Source organism: Conger conger, chromosome 17 (genome assembly GCF_963514075.1).
Source record: "Conger conger chromosome 17, fConCon1.1, whole genome shotgun sequence".
NCBI lineage: Eukaryota > Metazoa > Chordata > Actinopteri > Anguilliformes > Congridae > Conger > Conger conger.
In genome coordinates, this window is record NC_083776.1 from 24213726 (window position 1) to 24234158 (window position 20433).

A 20433-nucleotide genomic window follows, 5' to 3' on the forward strand; every position below is an offset into this window, starting at 1 on the left:
GGGGCTTGCACGTTTCGGGGGGCTTGTTGACGGGGTGAGTAGCCTCGAAAACAGGATCCAGCGAGACTCCGCTGTTTACTCTCTGCATCCCGAGCTCAAAGACAGGGACGGGATGCGCTCGGAGAGGCTGACACGACCTTTTTACCGAGGCGCGGGCACCGACCCTGACTAGCAGGAGCCCTAAACCCCCCTCCTGCTCAGGAGCTCTGGGCCATGCCCTTGAAATAGGGTGGTCCGGTGTCTGTAGAGAGAGTCTGCTGGGCCATGCCCTTGAAATAGGGTGGTCCGATGTCTGTAGAGAGAGATAGAGACAGAAACGTAAGGTGCCTCACTGCCACCAGCCTTTACTGTACCTGCTCAACACTATGCCAAACTCCCAAGAACATTGTATGTATCGTGCTCAGGTATTTTCAGGGTAATGAATTATCTGGTAAAATCAACTGTATGATACTGTATGTTCTCAGATTTGGAGGCACATCCTTATTGAGGAATGCATATCTTTCATGAGTCATTTTGGGACACGTCGCAGTCATTTTTTAACAGCTGAAGTTGAACTGTTATTTTGATTGTGAGGGAAATAATGATATTCCGGTGAAGCCCGATTTCTCACACCTTATTAAACATGGAGAGGGTGTTTCAGAGATTTAAACGGATGTCCCTCCATTGCATTATTCTCCACGCTAAATTAATTAATGAAGTCCCCACCACACATCTACAAACTGCAATTTCTCAGCTCCTTTGTCCCTGCGGAACCGAATCAATTGTGCCAATGCATTATGGGTAGAAGGCATGAACAAAATGTAGGAAGAGCTAAATTTATCTCCTGTCAGCCTACGGGCATGTATACACAATAAACTGTGTCCTGCAGCAAGACCAAGGCTCACATCCTACCTTTCTCAATATTTCTCTTCTCCCATTTGAGGATTCAGTCATAAACTATTGCAATCTCTGCATCCTTGCCTTGTAATATCCAACCTAGTGTATTTATTGAGGTATATATCTTGCCCCAGAAGTAATATGCTCTTTACGGTTGACATTTGCAATAAGTGCAATCGCAGTAAAATGTCCTGTGTTAATTCAACTCTAACAGAGTCCAAAAGGGACATGTACACTATAAGAGTAACAGTGATCAAAAACTGAACATTTATTGTGATAGATTAATAATTTATGATTTTTTAATATATTTTTGTTAGGATTTTTTTCAATTGAAATTCAGTTTCTGTGCAAAATGTACACTACAGAAATAAACTGGGGCAATGCGACACACACACACAAAAGCAATTACAAAGACAGATTGATACCTATTTAAAAAGTACATTATAAACAGCTGCATGTATGATTAGCTATGCCATCTGTGAACATCTCAAAGTGTACTATGACAGCTACTAACTGACAAACAAATCTACTGTGCCATGAAAAAGTATTTGCCCCCTTCCTGATTTCCTCTATTATTTTGTATTTTACACACACAATGGTCTCAGATCTTTAGACAAAATGTAATATTTGAAAAAGGGAAACTGAGTAAACATAAAACATATTTTCTAATTACATTTATTTCATGAAATAATGTTATCAAATATCACCCCTGTGAAAAAGTAATTACCCCCTCAATCTTAAAATGTGGTTGCAACTAATCCAGGAATTCCCACATGAACCCAGAAGAACATCCACATCCAACATGAAGACTAGCAGGCCTATGTTAATGACTCTACAATAACAATGAGTGGACAAAGAAGGGATTCATGAGAGAGTAGCAAGAGAGCATCAGTGCTCACCTAACAATTGGAAAAAAGCACCTGGATCATCCCCAAGCCTTTAGGGATAATGATCTATGGACAGATGAGACACAAGTGAAACTATTTGAATGATACAGGTCCCTTTTTCTAGCGTGAAGCAAATGCAGCATTTCTCAGTGAGATCATACCAAAAGTAAAATGGTGTTAGTGTGACGGTGTGTGAATGGACCTGGACAACTTGTCATCATTGAAGGAACTGTGAATTCTGCGAATTCTTCACATCTAACTGTTTGTAAAAGCATGCTGGTCTGGAGAACTTAGTTAAGCCTTTATTTACATTGTAGGAATTCAATGATTCGGTATGGTGTTGCTGAGGTGAACAATTTGTTGTATTAAAAAACGTGTAATACAGAGATAACATTATTACTGTATTAATCAAAAGAACTAGAACAAACAGTTTATGTGCATATTTTGGTCCATAAAACCATAAGTTAGTATTTATCTGGTGACAGCAAGCCTGGTACCTATTTCGCAGCAAGTGGAGGTACGCATCCTTCATCCAATTATACAGGCAATATGTCCGTTTCTGTGTGATCAAACTTGGAAGCACTATAATAATTGTTTAAAAGATGGACTTATTTTGTATCATATATTATACAGACTTTCGGAATAGGAGAAAAGTCTTTGTCAACCCCGCCTGTCTAATATCCAATTTCCTTTGTCTCTTACTGCCGCTTCCTGTATGCTAATTCCTGGGCTGCCTCCTATAGCCTGTATTTGAGGGACATAGTAGAATCATGAGCTAAACTAGATGGTGCTGAACCTGGACGTGGAGTGAATGGGGTATTTACCCCTCTCATACCAGCCCCCCTGCCCAAAAAAGTAAATTGAAAAAATGTATTAACTCATACATTCAACAGAGTAAAAGTGTGAAAGAATGAAAGGCTATTCAGCAGCAATAGTAAGTGACCTTCAGCACTGCTTTCAGAAGAGTTGTTCAGTTAGAAGTATGTGGATAAGGACTCAACAGTAGTTCCAAAGGGTAACAGCTGGAGACAACACAACATTGGGAGGCAGTGGAACATTCAGTTATGTAGTGGTGAACATGACGCTGTGTGTGATTGTTGGTACTGTTGTGTGTCCTCTGTATCAGCTATCGGTGAGCCGGTGAGCCTGGACTGGTACAACCCGCAGGGAGAGCGCATTGTGTCGTCCCAGCATTTGGTCCTGCACACGGAGGGAGTGCGATCCCGGCTCACCATTTACAATGCCAACGTGGAGGACGCCGGAATCTACCGCTGCCAGGCCGCTGACGCCAACGGGCAGACCCAGGAGGCCACTGTGGTGCTGGAGATATACCGTGAGTGTCCTGAACCCCCTCCCCGCCACCCCTCCCCATCACCCCTCTCCAAACCTCATCCCCGCCACCCCTCCCCAAACCTCACCCCCGCTACTCCACCCAAAACCTCACCCCCAACACCTCACCCCGAACCTCCCCCCTCCCCAAACCTCAACCCCGCTACCCCACCCCGTCCTGGCCTTACCCGGGAGAAGACCTCTGTCAGTATTACAGCGCCTCGCTCAGTTGTGTAACTGCAATTTGCCAGGCCAAAACGTAGAGCAATGCACAAAGATGTTTGGTTGCAAATTACTTCTGAGCTTGAATAGATGCCTTAGCCCATGAAGTAAGTCAATGTTAAATGTTAGTCATCAATTTTTTTCCCTTCTTCTTCCATTTTCCCTTGCTGCTAATTTTAGCCTCAGTGTGTGATTATGTGATTATGTCTTTGGTCCGCTGGTCATTATCGCTATTAACCTTATAACAGCCAGCCCCAGGTGAGCAGCAGTATGAAGCACAACAAAAACACATGTTTATAAAAGAGATACATTTACTTGATAAAATAAATACGTATAGAAAGCAAGAAAACACAGAGACATAGAACCCAGACGGTAGCCACAGAGTGAGCGGCCTTGGACCCCATAGCGCTCCTCATAAGGGGCTTCCTTCAGCTTCCACAAATCCTACCATTAATCAACAAAACAAGGAAATGCAACCGAATACCACTAGCGGCACCAAGAGGGGATGTGACACACACAGATGGTTTGGCTTCTTTCTGTAGAAATAACGTCACCTTGAACATGTAGAATAGTCAGCTATAAGAACAGGGCTGTGCTCTTCAATTCAGATTTGTTCGCTAGAAATAACATCACCGTGAACATGTAGAATAGTCAGCTGTGTGAACAGGGCTGTGCTCTTCAGTTCAGATTCGTTCGCTAGAAATAACATCACCGTGAACATGTAGAATAGTCAGCTATGTGAACAGGGCTGTGCTCTTCAATTCAGATTCGTTCGCTAGAAATAACAGTGCCTTGAACATGTAGCATAGTGTTATTTTTTATATCCCATGAGAGGGGGTTGTGTAGAATGGGAATCAGAGTGGGCTGCCAGAGCTCAAAACCGGTCATTCTTGCTCCTAAAGGAACATCTCCACATTCTACTTCTGCACTTCTGTGCAAGAGGACCTGCTGTCACCATAGCAACTGTAGACAAGGGACACCTCGGCAGCACAAACATATGGAACTATTCTCTGCTGTTCATATTAACTCATCTGTTTGAAGAAATAATAATGATAATACATGGCTTTGTAGCTGTGTTATATCATACATATGAATAAAAACATATATCAAATAAAATAAATTAATCATCAGTCTATTGTAGTGTTGATAGAAATTCTCGAAATCAAACATTTTAAATAGGCTTTCTGAATGCATCAAGTGCTATTTCTTGTAAAAGCGCCCAGAAACATGGTCGCATTTCCTGGGCATTTCAAGGTATTTCTGTGATTCAAATTAAACTACCTAACCACGAGGAAAGAGCTTTAAATGAAAGTGTTTTCTTGTTTACACTAAATCACAGTGAATAGTCACCTTCTCCGATGTCTTCCTTGCTTGAAATCCTTTATCAAAAGGAAGTTATCTGTTTTTATTTTCTGTCTGAATGGATTAAATAGGACGGCAATTGGGGTGAGAAACAATTTGGGAATGGGACTGCTTCAGAGAGATGTTAAACTAATCTGTTGATATAAAAATGTGTAATTCAAGCGGAAAAGAGACAGCTGTTTATATTGAATTAAGGAAAAGCAATGGCAGAAGTTGCTTGCTTTTTCAAATGGGCCATTACAAACAGGTAAACACTACAGCACTGATGTGTAATACTGATTACTTTCTCCTTAAAAATAAACACCACTGTTAATAATTAAAAATATTTAATTATTTTGAGGTCTTGAAGATTGTGGAAGAAAACCTATATTTTCTTCTGTCAATCAGAAATAATATTTATGTTGAAGCCCTAAGGAGTTTACGTCAGGTGTTACATGTATTGATGTGATGCAAATCGATATGAAAGGTGTTTTATTAGTTAATTATAAAGCAGAGAACGTAAAGCACATGACATGCACATTTACTGATCCAGGATTGGCTGCAGCCAATTTTCAAGCTTTAATAGGAGCTGTGTTATTATAGTCCACGTTTAGGGTACTCAGCTCAACGGGTCCCGGAGGCCACAGCATCTGCAGGGACAGTATTTGCTCCAGCAACGTACTACAGGACCTGATTTCACTAATGGTCTTACTTCCTGAACCAAGCAGGTAAAATAATGAGTGAAATCTGGTGGCGTAGTACATTGGTTGGCCCTCACTGCAGCCCTCAGGACCTGGAGTTGAGGAGCCCCGGTGTAGGTGGTGAGCATTTTACAGTGTGGCACGTGTCGCATACATTTGTTCTGCTGAATCATTTGCATAGGACTGGAGGTAATAAGGTTTTTACTGGGGCATTCTGGGTAATGTTTACCATAATGGGTGATGTTCTCCCCTTGACGCCGTCACACAGAAAAGCTGACGTTTCGGGACGTGCAGTCGCCGCAGGAGTTCCGGCAGGGAGAAGTGGCGGAGGTGGTGTGTGATGTCATCAGTTCACCAGTGCCCGTGGTCTCCTGGTTCTACAACAACATGGAGATTACTGAGCAGCACTACAGTAAGGCTGTGCTTATCAAACATCAAACAAGAGTACGGGTGTTACAGTGCAGTAGACGTGAATAGTATCTACATACGTATCAATTTCTACCTACAGTAGTGTGCAAGCATTTTCGGGACCCCTGGTCAAGAAGCCTTTTACAATTTACAACTGCTTTTTTGCAGTGAAGTTTGGGTTTTTCTTCCAGACCTTGCCTTGACTTCAACTGTTCCATTTATCTTACATTTCTTACAATGTTTCTGACAGTGGAAATAGTTTGAAACATTGAGATAATTTTTGTAGCCTTTTCCTTCTGGAAATGAACCATCTTAATTTTGAAATCAAACAGGAACCCATGGTTTTTAACACCAGCCAGAACAGCCACTGTAGTTGAATATTGTAGAAGGCAAGGCGTTACTTCAGAATAAGAAGTTATTGTACTCACCTGACTCATTGAAGCCCTAATGAGTAAATCACCTGGGTAACAAAGACTAATGCAAAAGGGTTCCCAAACCTTTGCACAGGGTCATAAAAAAAAAAAAAATTATAAGCAGTAAGAAATGGAAATAAAAAGCAATCTTGCTTTAACATTTGCAAAATTTGCAATAACTCTGGTTTGCTTTTGATCACATACAGATTAATTGTAACAGACATTTTAAACAAAGGGTGCCTACATTTTTGCACAGCACTGTAGATAAATAATTAAGTCGAGCGATCAGCAACATTGAGATCACTGATGAGCGTGAAGGCAAATAGCGTGAAACTTTCTGAGGTTGCACTTGAATTTTTATCAAAATTTTACTCAGGAAAACATTTTGAGAAGCTGAGGAAACCAGAGAATCACGTGCATATATTCCCACTATAGCCGCTGAAAGCTTCTGATTGCCCTTAGAGTGATTGCGTGTTTGTCTCTGTCTGTATTTCTGATGAGGCGGCCGTGAATGGCCCTTTATGCAATCAAATAGACCACACAATAAACAGAGTGCACATTCCTATTCCCTGAACCGGGTCACGTGACAGTGAGCCTTGTTAAAGGCATCTTCACTTCACTCCCGTTGTACCACTGTGAGGAGAACCAATCAGTGTGCATCTCCATGCCGGAGAAAGACACATGGTGTCAGAGGGAGAGTTGGAAAAAAAAAAAAAAAATGGAGCTTGATCAGAGCCCCCTGCTGGTTCCCTGCCACTCTGCGGTGTTCTATAGTACCTGTACAGACTCATTATCGTTTTACTTCATTCCCTTAGTGCCGCACATGAAAAGATGTTGATTCCAGGCAGTCTGACGAGGATCTTTGTTTTTGAGGCTTTTCAAGTTTTTTGAGTTGGGAGCAAGCTTCTGAGGGACCGCCATTGGCTAATTAAACAAAGAACGACTAATTAAGCTCAGACTTTGCTGTAGATGCATCTTTCTGCGAGATAACGATCCTGAGAGTGCCTCAAAAGCAACTAAGAAATGGTTAACTGACCACAAATTTGTTTTTCAATGGCCATCTGAGTCTCACAAATTATCTGAAATGAGTGATTTGAATTGAGGAGAGCGGTCCACAAGTGTAGCTGAAAGGACCTGTAGGATCTTGAAAGATTCTGAATTGAGGAATGTTCAAAGACACTTGTCTCCAGGTTTATTGATCCCAAAGTGTTGTTACCTTGTGGGAATGAAGGTAACAAATATACTTAAGTTAAGTTACACAAACTGGCATGGACTACACTACTTTGTCATAATTGAGGATCAGCCAATATTCTTAACAAAAAAATATAGTGGCGTACTGGTATGTACACATTAATTTAAAAGTTATATAATTGTGTAAATTTAGATAAGGATAGACGGCAATGCTGCAGACTTGTTTTGGGACATAATACAGTTGCATCCATCATGCTGTTAGGAGTAATGGTGTATGCTATATGAAATTTTCTGAGGTGCAGGCTAGCATTTTTCAACACATTTTGCACCTCTAATGTATTTATTGGTTTGTTTGTTTTGTTGTTTTATTTTGAGGGAAGCTGTATTAGTATTGATATTCTGTAGATTGTTTGTTTGGTTGCTTTGTCTTTTGAAACTTTCTATCTGTTTGATATATTTGCAGGTTCCCTTGTATTGACAAGGAGAGTAATATTGTCACCAATGCTCTCTCACCATTTGTCTCACCTTCTGCTTCTATCTCTATCTGTCTCTCTATGTCTGTCTGTCTCTCTCTCTCCCTCTCTTTCACCCCATCTCTCTCCCTCTATCTCTCTTTTATCTCCCTCCCTCTCTCCCACCTGCAGACAGATTCCAGGTTCTCTCCAACAACAACCTGCAGATCCACAAAGTGGTGAAGACAGACGAGGGCGTGTACCGTTGTGAGGCGCGCGTGGAGGCCAGGGGAGAGATCGATTTCAGAGACATCGCCGTCATCGTCAACGGTCAGCCAGCCTGCCAGGGAGGGAGGGGGAGGAGGGAGAGTGGGAGGGAGGGTGGAAGGGAGGGGGAGGAGGGAGAGTGAGAGGGAGGGGGGGAGGGAGAGTGGGAGGGAGGGGGGGAGGGAGAGTGAGAGGGAGGGTGAGGAGGGAGAGTGGGAGGGAGAGTGAGGAGGGAGGGGGGGAGGGAGAGTGGGAGGGAGGGTGAGGAGGGAGAGTGGGAGGGAGGGGGGGAGGGATAGTGGGCGGGAGAGGAAGGAGGGAGAGTGGGAGGGAGGGGGGAGGGATAGTGGGCGGGAGGGGAAGGAGGGAGAGTGGTAGGGAGTGGAAGGAGGGAGAGTGAGAGGGAGGGATACAGCCCTAGAGGGGCTCAGTCACAGCCCTCTGGCACGTCTCAGTGAAAGAGCACTCAGGGCTGTTAAACAATTCATCAAAGCCTCAGACAGTCTCATGGGCGAGTGTGGGGGCTCGGGCTGAAACAGCGGGGCCTCCCCTGGCTCCCCCGCTATCCCGTGTGTGAATGCACCGTCCCTGTGGACTCCGCTCGGACACACTGCCTGCCTGTGAAGTGTGACGTGGTTACAATGTTGATCTAAGAGGCCATTTTGGAAAATAAATAAATAAATAAAAAATTCCGGAACCTTCCTCTGACTCAAAGTCTGCTGTTGTCTGCTGAGAATTGCTTGCCTTTGCTTAGGAAATGCAAGAAATGAAAAGCTATTGGATTAACCAGCGAGAGCACAATAATGTGCCCTAACTCTCTCTTTTAAACACCTGTAGTGGCACCAGGAAGGATATTACAGGAGCAGCTCAATGTGCTTCTGCATCTTGTTTGCTGTTGTTGTCCCATCAGCACCTCAGGAGTTTAATTGACCTGGGAGAGTTTGAATACCTTTCATAGGTATGTTAGCAGCTATGGCTTATAGCCAATGAGGGCAGCTCATGCCTGCTGTTTAATTATTGGTCTGTACTCTGGGCCTCAGGCCTGGAGGAGACACCTTTCTATGTAACCATTATGTGGTGATGGTTGAGGTGAGTTCCCCCCTCATCACGGTGAAGCTGGTGAGAAAAGCACAATATGAATGCAATTATTATTATTATCATGATTACGTGAGCTTGCTTATATAACCCCCAGAACTGTGTTTGTTAGGGACTGTACACGCCTGGCCTTTTGTGTGTGCATAGTCTTCATCTCATTGAAAATGGTTGCAGGCTATTAAAATCCAGACCTGATGCAGTGCGGGGTACTCTAGGGGTGTAGATAAAACCCAGGTAGGTTCAACGGCCTGCTCTTACCATTATATATTCATGCGCTCTTCTGCTCAATTGATCATCATTTCTTTATTAATGGGGCTGTTGGGTAGTCTATTCAGCTAAAACACTGTTTTGTGTTAGCTGGGAGCACACTACTAAACTGTCTCACTATGTTTCATGGAAACTGGCAGCTGTAGAACTAACAAGAGACGTTGAACATTGTGTCATGAGAGAGACCCAAGTGATCTAACCAGGCCCTTGGTTGGCCTCACCATCAATCTGGGTGTCAGGCAGCCAGTGTTGTGATTGAAAAGTGAAATTTAATTGCATTAAATATTTATTATCCTTTTTATTTATTATTTATTTTCTTACTAGCTTCAATTATACAGCGCAGAGGCTGAGTTCTCTGTTCGCCTCACCTCTTCTGATTGGAAAAAAAGGAAACCCATGGCTCACATTCAAGATGTACAATGTTGTCATTAAACTGTCAGACAGACGCTGTGCTTGTTCAGCACGCCGTATCTGACAGTGGTGACAATGGCCATCGGGTAGCACACAGCTCCCCGTGTGTTTACCTCTGTCACAGGAACAATGACACGTCGGCATGGAGTGCAGTCGATGTGAAGGTATATCACTGCCTTCTCTCTGTCTGTGAGGCTGACAGCTGTTTATACGAGTGCTGCGTTGTCCTCACCAGAGTTTCACCCTGAAGAGGAGGGTGGAATGGATTGGATTTTTTTTCCATTCATTGTTCTAAAACTGATATTTATTTCAGTTACCAGTAGTCATTGTTACATGAAATACACATACTAGCATAGCTGCGTAGGATACTAGGAGACTCGATTTTACCAATTTAGGTCCTGACCCATAATTTAAGAGACATTGCCTTAAAAGGTTAATAAACAGTAATGTTCTCTTTGGGTACAAATGAGTACATTTTCCAAGCAAAAAAAAGCTACAAATGTTATGCACCTGTAGAATTCCACCCCAGCGACAAGCATTTGTACCTTTTTAGGCACTTTTCATTCCTTTATTTCTGAGAGTGTAGCATATTCACCCTATCCATATGTTCAACCAATAGTGAGACTTGTTGAAATGCTTTAGGTTGCTATTTTACTGTTATCAGACCTCAGCTCTATAAGCATTACATTGACTTCATTCAGGGTGACTTACACTGCCCATATTTAACATGGCATGCATTTTAACAGATGGATGCTAACTGGGGTGTTTCAGGTTAAGCACCTTACTCACAGGTGCAGTAGCCCGGGGGAGTTAAACCCGCAACCCCCTTGTCGCAAGGCCAGAGCCTTAGCTAATAGGCCACACCACTTCTCCGCAGACAGACATATGCAGGGGCAGATTAACATGCAGGTGGTTACGACTGCAGCCGTTCATTAGCATGCGCTAGCTCATTAGCATGCCATTTCCAGTTGTCCGCGGTCCCCGCGCTCCACTCAGGAAGTGTTAACATGACAACGGCGCACACCTCTCCGTCGCCGCGGGGGCGAGCGGCCGCCGTCGGGAACGCGACCTCATTTCCATCCCGAAAACGGCGGGGTGTCCGGGGGAAGGTTCCGGCAAACCCAGCCCACTCCCCGCGCTCCATCTGATAGAAGACGGGCGGCCTGCTTTGTCTGGATTAAAGTCGCGGTCCCCTCTCACCACTGCATTTACGCGACCTTTGACCCGGCGAGGTGGCAGCGTGTGCCCGGAATGTGGACGGCGGTCTGTCTGTTCCGGGGGAACCGCTCGAGACGGCTCTGACTGGCACGCTCTGTTCCTCTCGCGGCGGAGAAGTGTCGTTCCACATCCGAACAGCCGGCCGCCAAAGATTTGTCTCATTCCAGAGGATTTAGTCACTCCCATGATCCTCTGAGTCCGTTTACCATGAGCGGTAATGTATATTAAAGTAATGTGAGGCTCGCTGGGAACAATGGGCCAATCAAATCATGGAAGCAGTAACAGTCAGCCCCAGACTGATGGCTGGGCTTGTACGTACTTACTCATATGTCTGCAGTAGAATGTAATTCCATAACCCTTTGTCTAAAATAACGCATTTCAATGCAAGTGGCTTTGTTTTAATAACTTATCGTCACACGTACGGCGCTGTCTCCTGAGATAATCGTTTTAAAAAAAGGTCTTTCTATTTCATAGTTTTTTAAATTCGGAAAACAAATTCAATCAAATGAGCGCGCGGAGGGAAATGTATTAAAGTGAGCTCACAGTATACTGTAGCTGCATCCAGCGGGAGTCTCAGAGGAAAGCCCAGAGGCCGGAGGATGAATATAAAAGGAAATTGCTGACAGTGAAGGATGAACGCCCAACACCAGATGTCTCAGTGTACAGATGAGTCATTCCTGAATGACCTTCATCAGAGCAAAATGCCCCCAACGCCTTGCTCAGTACAATATACTGTACTGTATTTGAGTATATTGACATGTTTTACACTGTGTAGAAATGTGTCGAGTTCCCCTTCGTGTTCGTGCCATCATCACAGTTTTAACAACAGTCTTAATAAGCAGCGCAGTTTCTCAAAGCTTTGCAGCGGTCGCAGAAGAGCTGTTTAGCCAGGCTTCACAAAGTTTGCACCGAATGGTTAACATTCTGTCAACTTCCTGTTTTGATGTCTTTATGCTTGACAGCCCCTCGTATTAACAGAGCTGTTACAATGAAGCCTGTTCGAGCAGAAATGCAGCGAATTAAATTTGGGCTTTTCAAGATGCAGCATCGATTGTGAGGGAAATCAATGGTAATCGTGTTGGAAACGTTTTGGCGCGAGATTGTTCAGCGCCTCGCAGAATTCCTGTCTTCAGCGCTACGGCACAGGGCATAAGTCTCTGCAGGATGTCATATCTGTCGAAAACAATATACCTATGTCCACGTGTGCACCTCTGTATGCCCGCACACTGGTCTGAAACGCACCGCTCACTTACAGTATGTTGGAGGGAGGGGCTTGTCTAATGAGCTGGCCTTTGGAATTTGATTGGCCACCCGAGATGCCACCCATATTTTTTCCCACCTAATACATTATCATCGGCTGATACAACTGTTGGCAGTAGTGTGTGTGTGTGTGTGTGTGTGTGTGTCCCTCACTGAGTCTATGACCCCCCTTAGCCACCCCCGTTGTTGGAGGGATTTTCATTTGGGGCTGTACAGAGTAACCGAGTAACGACTGTTGAGGGCCTAACTGAGATGAAGTGTTTTTGCTCAAACAATGAATAATTTTCGGGGGAATCAGACAGTTTTGTGTTTTTAATGGCATGCTTGTTAGTCTGGGTTCATTTTCCCAAGCAACGTTGTGCTTTTAGCATTTTTTTCCCCATGATTTCCGCAATTAATTCTTTGTATAATTATATGTTAATGAATGTGTTCGTTGTGTTAAATCACCCATAGGCGTCTATGTTGCATCGTTTTATTCCCCTCTTTGTGATGTATAGTCTTTACGATTCATCATTTATTTTATTAACATTCATTCCAAACCATTACGCTTCCAACATCGTTTTTTCTTCACCTTAAATGACGAGAAGAATGTAAATAGGGCCTCAAAGGCAGAGAGTGTAATTCAAATCCAATCACAATTCATTAGTATTGCGCATTTCACAAGCAAGTGTCATAATACACTCCTGGCCTAAACCCCTGTTAGAGCAAGCCTAGGGCAACAGGGGCAAGGATAACGTCCTGGAGGGCCGGTAGGAACCAGACAATCCTCCTCTGGCCCCCTGAGACCCAGGAGAAGAAAAAGAAAAAGGGTTTTTCAAATATTTTAAAATATACACTTTAATCAGCCAATCATGTGGTAGCAACTAAATGCATCAAAGCATGCAGGCATGGTCAAGAGACCAGAGTATCTGAGAAACTGCTGATCTCCTTTTCATGCACAACAGTCTCTACAGTTTGCAGACAACAAACAAAAAACATCCAGTGAGCAGCAGTTCTGTGGACAGAAACGCCCTGTTAATAAGGAGAAGGGCCAGACTGGTCAAAGCTGACAGGAAGGTGACAGTAAAGCAAATAACCACACATTACAACAGTGGTATGGAGAAGAGAATCTCTGAACACACAATGTCTCAAACCTCTAAGTGGGTTGGCTACAGCTGTAGAAGAATTGATACATATTTATAAGACACATTTTTTAGACGTAATAAAGTGCTCGCTGGGGGTGTATTTTATTTCATTTTAATTGAATGCCCCTTATGTTCAGATAAATACTGCATAAAGCTAAGCGAGGGCAAAATGTAACATCCTCCTTTAAGTAACATCCTCCTTATGGTCAATCAGTCAATATTCACATTTCATAAAATGAGCCACGGTTAGCTGATAGTCCTGACATCTCAGATTGTGGGTGTTTTTTCTCTTATTTTTAATGATTTCTTTTTTAAATTATTATATTGAATTATTTTTCAGGAAGTAGGGCTCATACATTAGGGAGATATGCGTATATTTTATATGGATTATTCAAAGACAGCCTCAGTCCTCTATAGAATAGTGTTCCATATACTGTAGCAGTTCCCAGTGCATCTGGCTCTCCAGCAAAAGCAAAGGCAGTTATTGGCTTAGTGCTGTGATTATTGTTCACTTGCACACCTTGTTCTAGTGCTATTGCAATCTGTCCACAGCCCTGTTGCAAAGCAATCTACACCTCCCAGGGATCAAACGTGGCTGTAGATTTGGGTGCTAATACAGTGGCTGTATTTGCCAATGTACATTCAGTCATAGTCGTTGCATCTAAATTTGGAATTGGGGAGATTTGGGTGGTTTTAAAACGGGCCTGAAAACCTCTGGTGTATTCTTTCGCAGATTTCTGCTTTTGCAGTCTGGTGTCATAAACTCTTATTAATACATTCCCTTGTCATAAATGCAGTATGCAAAGATGCCTTTGTACCCATCATGCCATTCGGCATGGGATCAGGAGCAGTAGGTGCCCTTTAGACACATATTTTTGGAAGAGATTACAGTGTTCTCTGGAGAATGGCATAGAGTATGCACTGGTTGATAATGTAAGGGATTGGGCTGGAATTTGTCCATGAATAACATACACATTCTGTATTGATTTTCTAAGTGCATGATACTTTGAATCCTATTATGTTTTTCATTTGAACAAAACTATCCCATTTTCTGTTTAATGGCTTGAAGTCTTTCAAAATAATTTTTCTGTCTTTGTGAAAAGGCAGGGTCCACTGCCTTTGATTGAAAAAAACAATATTTCATATTATTTGATTCAGAAAACATAGTATATAAGCATGGTTGTCTATTGCACAAAGAACACAGAGGAAGCTTCAGGCATTACCGGTGTATTAATTATTACCTGCTTGCTGGTTCTCATCAGTCTGATCCATTTTGGAAACAGGCTATGCATTCAGAATGGTAGCATTGTTAGCTGTGCAGAGGGACCAATCACAGTCTGTCATTTCAGATGAAAAGGTGTGTTCTGTGGGGGTTTGTTGGAGAAGGTTCATGTCCTTTGTGCTAATGAATAGGCTACCGTGGAGAATTCTGGGATATGGGAGGTGGGGGAGGACTGACACCTTCTGAGGGATCCCATGGCTGGCGCACCTGAATGACACGGCACTAACGAGCGCCTGCAGCCTGAGGTCTTCCGCTGTCGCCATGGTGATCTCCGCCGACCACAGAACTGCGCGCATGTCCCGTGAACTGAGTTCAGCGCGGCCCCCGCACTCGCCGATACAGTCTCTCACGAAACGACGCTGACTGCGTCCCTGCGTTCCGGCCGCGACTGTCAATCATATGATACAAACTTATTAAAGCGCCTTTCTCTGGAGTTCTTTATTGCACTTTTGTGAGAGTGATGCTTCTGAGTAAATAGTGCTTCCTGCTTTATTTCCCCTTTCCTTTCCCTGATAACCTGTCAGCCCGCTCTTCAATGCTGCAAGCTCTGCCTCTGTCTCCTCGCTAGGATCTCCATCGCTTTGAATCTCATTTACATTTGCATAGCGATGAACAGGCAAGGTTTGGGGGCTCCTTCGTGAGTTTGTTGTGATATCTATTCTCTGTGTATCTGTCACATTTCAAAGCCGGGCTTTATATATTTGAAATTCATAAATATATTATGCCAGTCGTATCCAAGCCCACGAGCACGGATCGTTACTTCATGGAAACTGACTCCTCAGTTCCGGCTCTCTCTAGAGTCAGGGGTCAAAGTTCAGCTTCTGCGTTCAGATCCTGCTGTTGCCATGGTTGGTCTTTGTGGATGTCAGTGTTTGCGTTGCTGTCCAGTTATACTGAATAACGCACGGTTGCGCTGTTGACCTTGAGATGTAGCATTTACAGAGCATGCATATAGAGCAATACACTTTTGATTGACCGATTATTCTCTTCTCCAGAATCTCCAGTGAATTTAGGATATCTCAATGGCAATGAGAGAGATTTTGTGTTATTATATGTTAGTTTTCTTAAGTGAAGACACTTAAGAATGAGTTGAATGCAAGGAAAAACCTTGAAACTATGACAAAAAGAGAGCTCTGTATGGCAACTGCCATACTTTGTTGGAGTGCAAAATGCTATTAGATTGCAGTGGAATGTAGATTAATGGAATGAAATGTAGAGGTCTGGTTTCTTTGCGCTGGTCTGGGTTGTAGAGGGCTGATTCAGTCCCCTGAAATGTGGGATATTGGGAGTAAGTGGACTCTTTTGTTACAGTTCCTCCGGTGCTGTCTGTACCTCAGCTGTCCTTCAACGCCACCGCTGACTACCAGGAGGCTGTGACCTTCACCTGCCGGGCCTACGGCTCGCCCGACCCTGAGCTCACCTGGCACAGGTGAGTGCCTGCCCCAGTGCACCCTACACCAGAGTGTGGCACAGGTGAGTGCCTGCCCCAGTGCACCCTACACCAGAGTGTGGCACAGGTGAGTGCCTGTCCCAGTCCACCCTACACCAGAGTGTGTTCACCTGTGTTCAGCATTGGGTACACACCCCATGCTGATATATCTGCCTGTGCTCAGCTCTGTGTTCAGCTCTGTGTTCACACCCCATGCTGATATATCTGCCTGTGCTCAGCTCTGTGTTCAGCTCTGTGTTCACACCCCATGCTGATATATCTGCCTGTGCTCAGCTCTGTGTTCAGCTCTGTGTTCACACCCCAGGCTGATATATCTGCCTGTGTTCATCTCTGTGCTCAGCTCTGTGTTCACACCCCAGGCTGATATATCTGCCTGTGCTCAGCTCTGTGTTCAGCTCTGTGTTCACACCCCAGGCTGATATATCTGCCTGTGTTCATCTCTGTGTTCAGCACTGTGCTCAGCTCTGTGTTCACACCCCAGGCTGATATATCTGCCTGTGTTCAGCTCTGTGCTCAGCTCTGTGTTCACACCCCAGGCTGATATATCTGCTTGTGTTCAGCTCTGTGTTCACACCCTAGGCTGATATATTTGCCTGTGTTCAGCTCTGTGTTCACACCCCAGGCTGATATATCTGCCTGTGTTCAGCTCTGTGTTCACACCCCAGGCTGATATATCTGCCTGTGTTCAGCTCTGTGTTCACACCCCAGGCTGATATATCTGTAAATGCCTGTGTTCAGCTCTGTGCTCAGCTCTGTGTTCACACCCCAGGCTGATATATCTGCCTGTGCTCAGCTCTGTGTTCACACCCCAGGCTGATATATCTGTAAATGCCTGTGCTCAGCTCTGTGCTCAGCTCTGTGTTCACACCCCAGGCTGATATATCTGTAAATGCCTGTGCTCAGCTCTGTGCCCAGCTCTGTGTTCACACCCCAGGCTGATATATCTGCCTGTGCTCAGCTCTGTGTTCACACCCCAGGCTGATATATCTGTAAATGCCTGTGCTCAGCTCTGTGCTCAGCTCTGTGTTCACACCCCAGGCTGATATATCTGTAAATGCCGATGGCTGAGTACCCCGGTCCGACTCATGCTGGCATTATAGCGTAGGCAGCCAATAAATTTAATTTTGTGGTTGTTTGTTTTTCCAATACAAGAATCTCAACGTTGTGTGCTCTTTAAAAAAGGTGTAACTGATGGGTTTTCATTTGGTAAGTTTGGGTTTATTTGACATCTCCCCTACAACAAAACTTGATGCAATGATAGCTGGATGTTGGTATCAATATTCTGTAGACCTGGCACCAGGCTGGCAGACCAGCACTACACCAGACCATTACGAATAAGGACCAGGCATAGAAGAAGACATAAACACTCATACTGCAGGCCAGATCAATTACTGTTGATACAGTCTGGAATGAGAGCATGTAAGTAAACATAATGCAGTCAGACTATCTGCACTACTCCAGAGGGATGAAGGTGGTGCATTGTGGGTCTTCATAATCCATGTCCGTAGGATCATACTTGGTGATCTTTATTGGCTTAATTAGGTATCCGTGTATAGGATTGTGCAAAGAGGATCAAGGCTTTGTAACCTCATCTGATTTAATGGATACTGAAGTACGGAGCAGATGATGTTGGCGGGAGGAGACTACTGTATATGAATATGGGCAAGTCTGTGGAGAACCGTGAGTGTTGGAGTGAACCAAACTTCTTCAAAAGCCAAGCGAGTTTTGTTTTTCTTAGACTGCCGTCTCCTTCTCATTCAGAGAACTTTCCGGGGCTGTGTGGCCCTGTGAAATTTCCTGCACACAGGCTGTGTAGGCAGTCTCAGATTCACACAATTTCCCGTGTTACCAGACTGCTGCTCATTTCCTTCTGCTCCCTGGCTGGGCCCAGACGTGTCATTTCCTCTCAGGACTTTCAATTACCTGCCTCTTCAATTTCCCTGGAGACTTGTTTCTCCTGTACTGCAGTAATGATCCCTGGATTTGTGTGTGTGTGAGTGTGTGTGCGCGCATGCATGCATGTGTGTGTGTGTTTGTGTATGTGTGTGTGTGTGTGTGTTATTGCTTTTTATTGCTTTTAATCTTACATTTTAATTTCCTTTATTATTTTGCTGTCATTTCTTTTTTTTCCTCTCATTTTATGTGTAAAGTGCATTGAGCTGCAATTGTTGTATGGAATGTGCTATACAGATCAAATTTGATTGATTGCGTGCGTGTCTGTGTGCATGCGTGAATACTGTATACAGTGTGTGCACATATGTGCGCACACATATTGTATATATATTGTGTGTGTGTGTGTGTCTGAGTGAATACTGTATACAGTGTGTGTGTGTGTCTGTGTGTGCGCGCACATACTGTATATATTGTGTCTGTGTGCATGTGTGAATACTGTATACAGTGTGTGCATGTATGTGTGTACACATACTGTATATATTGTGTGTGTGTGCGTGTATCTGAGTGAATACTGTATACAGTGTGTGTGTGTGTGTGTTTGTGTGTACACGCATGCCTGCGAGTATACGTACATACATTCATGTATAACTTTGCAAGTATGGATGCACATATGCGTTTGGATGTACAGTACAGTTCTTATAGTGTCTTTGGCTTTGTGTGTATGTTCGCGTAGGCGTGGGAAGCAGCTTGAGGAATCGGATCAGTACACTCTGAAGGGAAGGGGCACCATGCTCACGGTCCGGAACATCAGACAGGACGACGGGGGCTCCTATTCCTGCAAGGCCAGCAACAAGGCAGGCGAGGCAGAGCAGGAGCTCTTCCTCAAGGTCTTTGGTAAGAAATGCTGTTTCTCACCTTTACTCAACCAGGGATACGCCATTGAACCGGAAACCTCTCTTACTACAGAAACCTGAATAATCCATGTCATTAATGGCACAGAGATTTAGTGACATCACTGCTCAGCCACTGTTTACATGTAACAATCCATCAGTCCAGAAGTAAACAGCATTAATTTAGTTAAACTTGGACTTGCATGGTTCAGTCAAAAACAGACAGGAGACAAGCTGTACTATGTGTGTCAATGTACTTTTTAAAATTATTATTTCAACAAATTATTTTAATGTCTTATTGTGGTAAATCACTTCTTCCACTGCACTGCACAAAACTCACATATTATTATTACTCCATTTGCACACACACATACACACACACACACACACACACACAAAACAATACAAAATGAGGAATTTTAACTGCACTAATTAAAGAAACTGCTCACATTTCAGAATAGCACCTGAAACATTGAGAGCTGTAGTTTCCCTTACATATTTTTTGTTCCTATATTAGCATGCTCTAACTTCTAACTTCATTAGATAAACACTGAGTTGAAACGGAAAGTTTTTTTTGTTAATTTCACAAATAGTAGAGCTCCAACATTCCTCTTTTACTCAAAAACCTGGGAAAATATGTAGCATAGCTGAGTCTCATTTACCTGAAAATGAAAAGAGCTCAGAGATTAAACAGACCATGCAATCCGTGTTGATAAAATTGCAAGTTCTCTTGGCAGACTTTATTACTGCTATTATTCATTATCAGAGTTATAAAGGCCTTCATTGGTTTCACGCACTGCTGTTCTTTCCCAGTCTCCTGTCCTGAACCAGGGCGACCTGATTGCACCAGACTATTGATTGGTGTGCAGTCTATTCTGCGATGTGATTACGCAAGTTACATTTCAGCAATCAGCAGGGGACCGAATTCATATTAGAGCCTGATAGACCTGCAGCCATGGCCAGATCCAATTCAAACCCTGACTCATTTTCATTTTCCTAAGACACACGGAGACTCAGGCACATACAAAAGCACACAAACGCAGTGCCACGGTTGGGCGTGGGGGCATCAGGATTGTAGCAATGGACAACAAGCTGGGTCAATTTCAAAAATCCAGGACCACATGGCTGTGATGTCACGTCCAGTCAAACTAACACGCGAGCAGCCTGAGATCAAGGTCATCGTCTCCCGTTCATCATATTTCATAACTTCTCACTACAGATGATAAAAGAGATGGAACAGGAACATGGAGGGAAGTCATACACCTGCATGGTGTGAACTCTGACACTCTTTCAGGTTTAAACAGTGCTAAATTATTTAAAAATGTCTGGTGCAATCTTTATTTAGAGGGATTACACTTCATTTTTTTCATAAAGCTGTCCGCATCCTTATATATTACGGAGATTACTATGCATTACCCTTTCATGTAAATGCATGGAGATTTATTCCGCAGTCATC

At 43.7% G+C, this 20433-nt stretch overlaps 1 protein-coding gene across 1 annotated transcript in view; it reads left to right on the forward strand.

Annotated features, from left to right (window-relative positions):
• LOC133116666 (neural cell adhesion molecule 2-like) overlaps positions 1–20433 on the forward strand; it is a 282790-nt gene that overhangs the window by 207360 nt on the left and 54997 nt on the right. The window contains exons 3-7 of the mRNA XM_061226498.1: positions 2890–3096; positions 5625–5768; positions 8013–8150; positions 16056–16173; positions 18821–18981. Coding sequence (XP_061082482.1) covers positions 2890–3096; positions 5625–5768; positions 8013–8150; positions 16056–16173; positions 18821–18981 — 768 coding nt within the window. The remainder of the gene's footprint in view (positions 1–2889; positions 3097–5624; positions 5769–8012; positions 8151–16055; positions 16174–18820; positions 18982–20433) is intronic.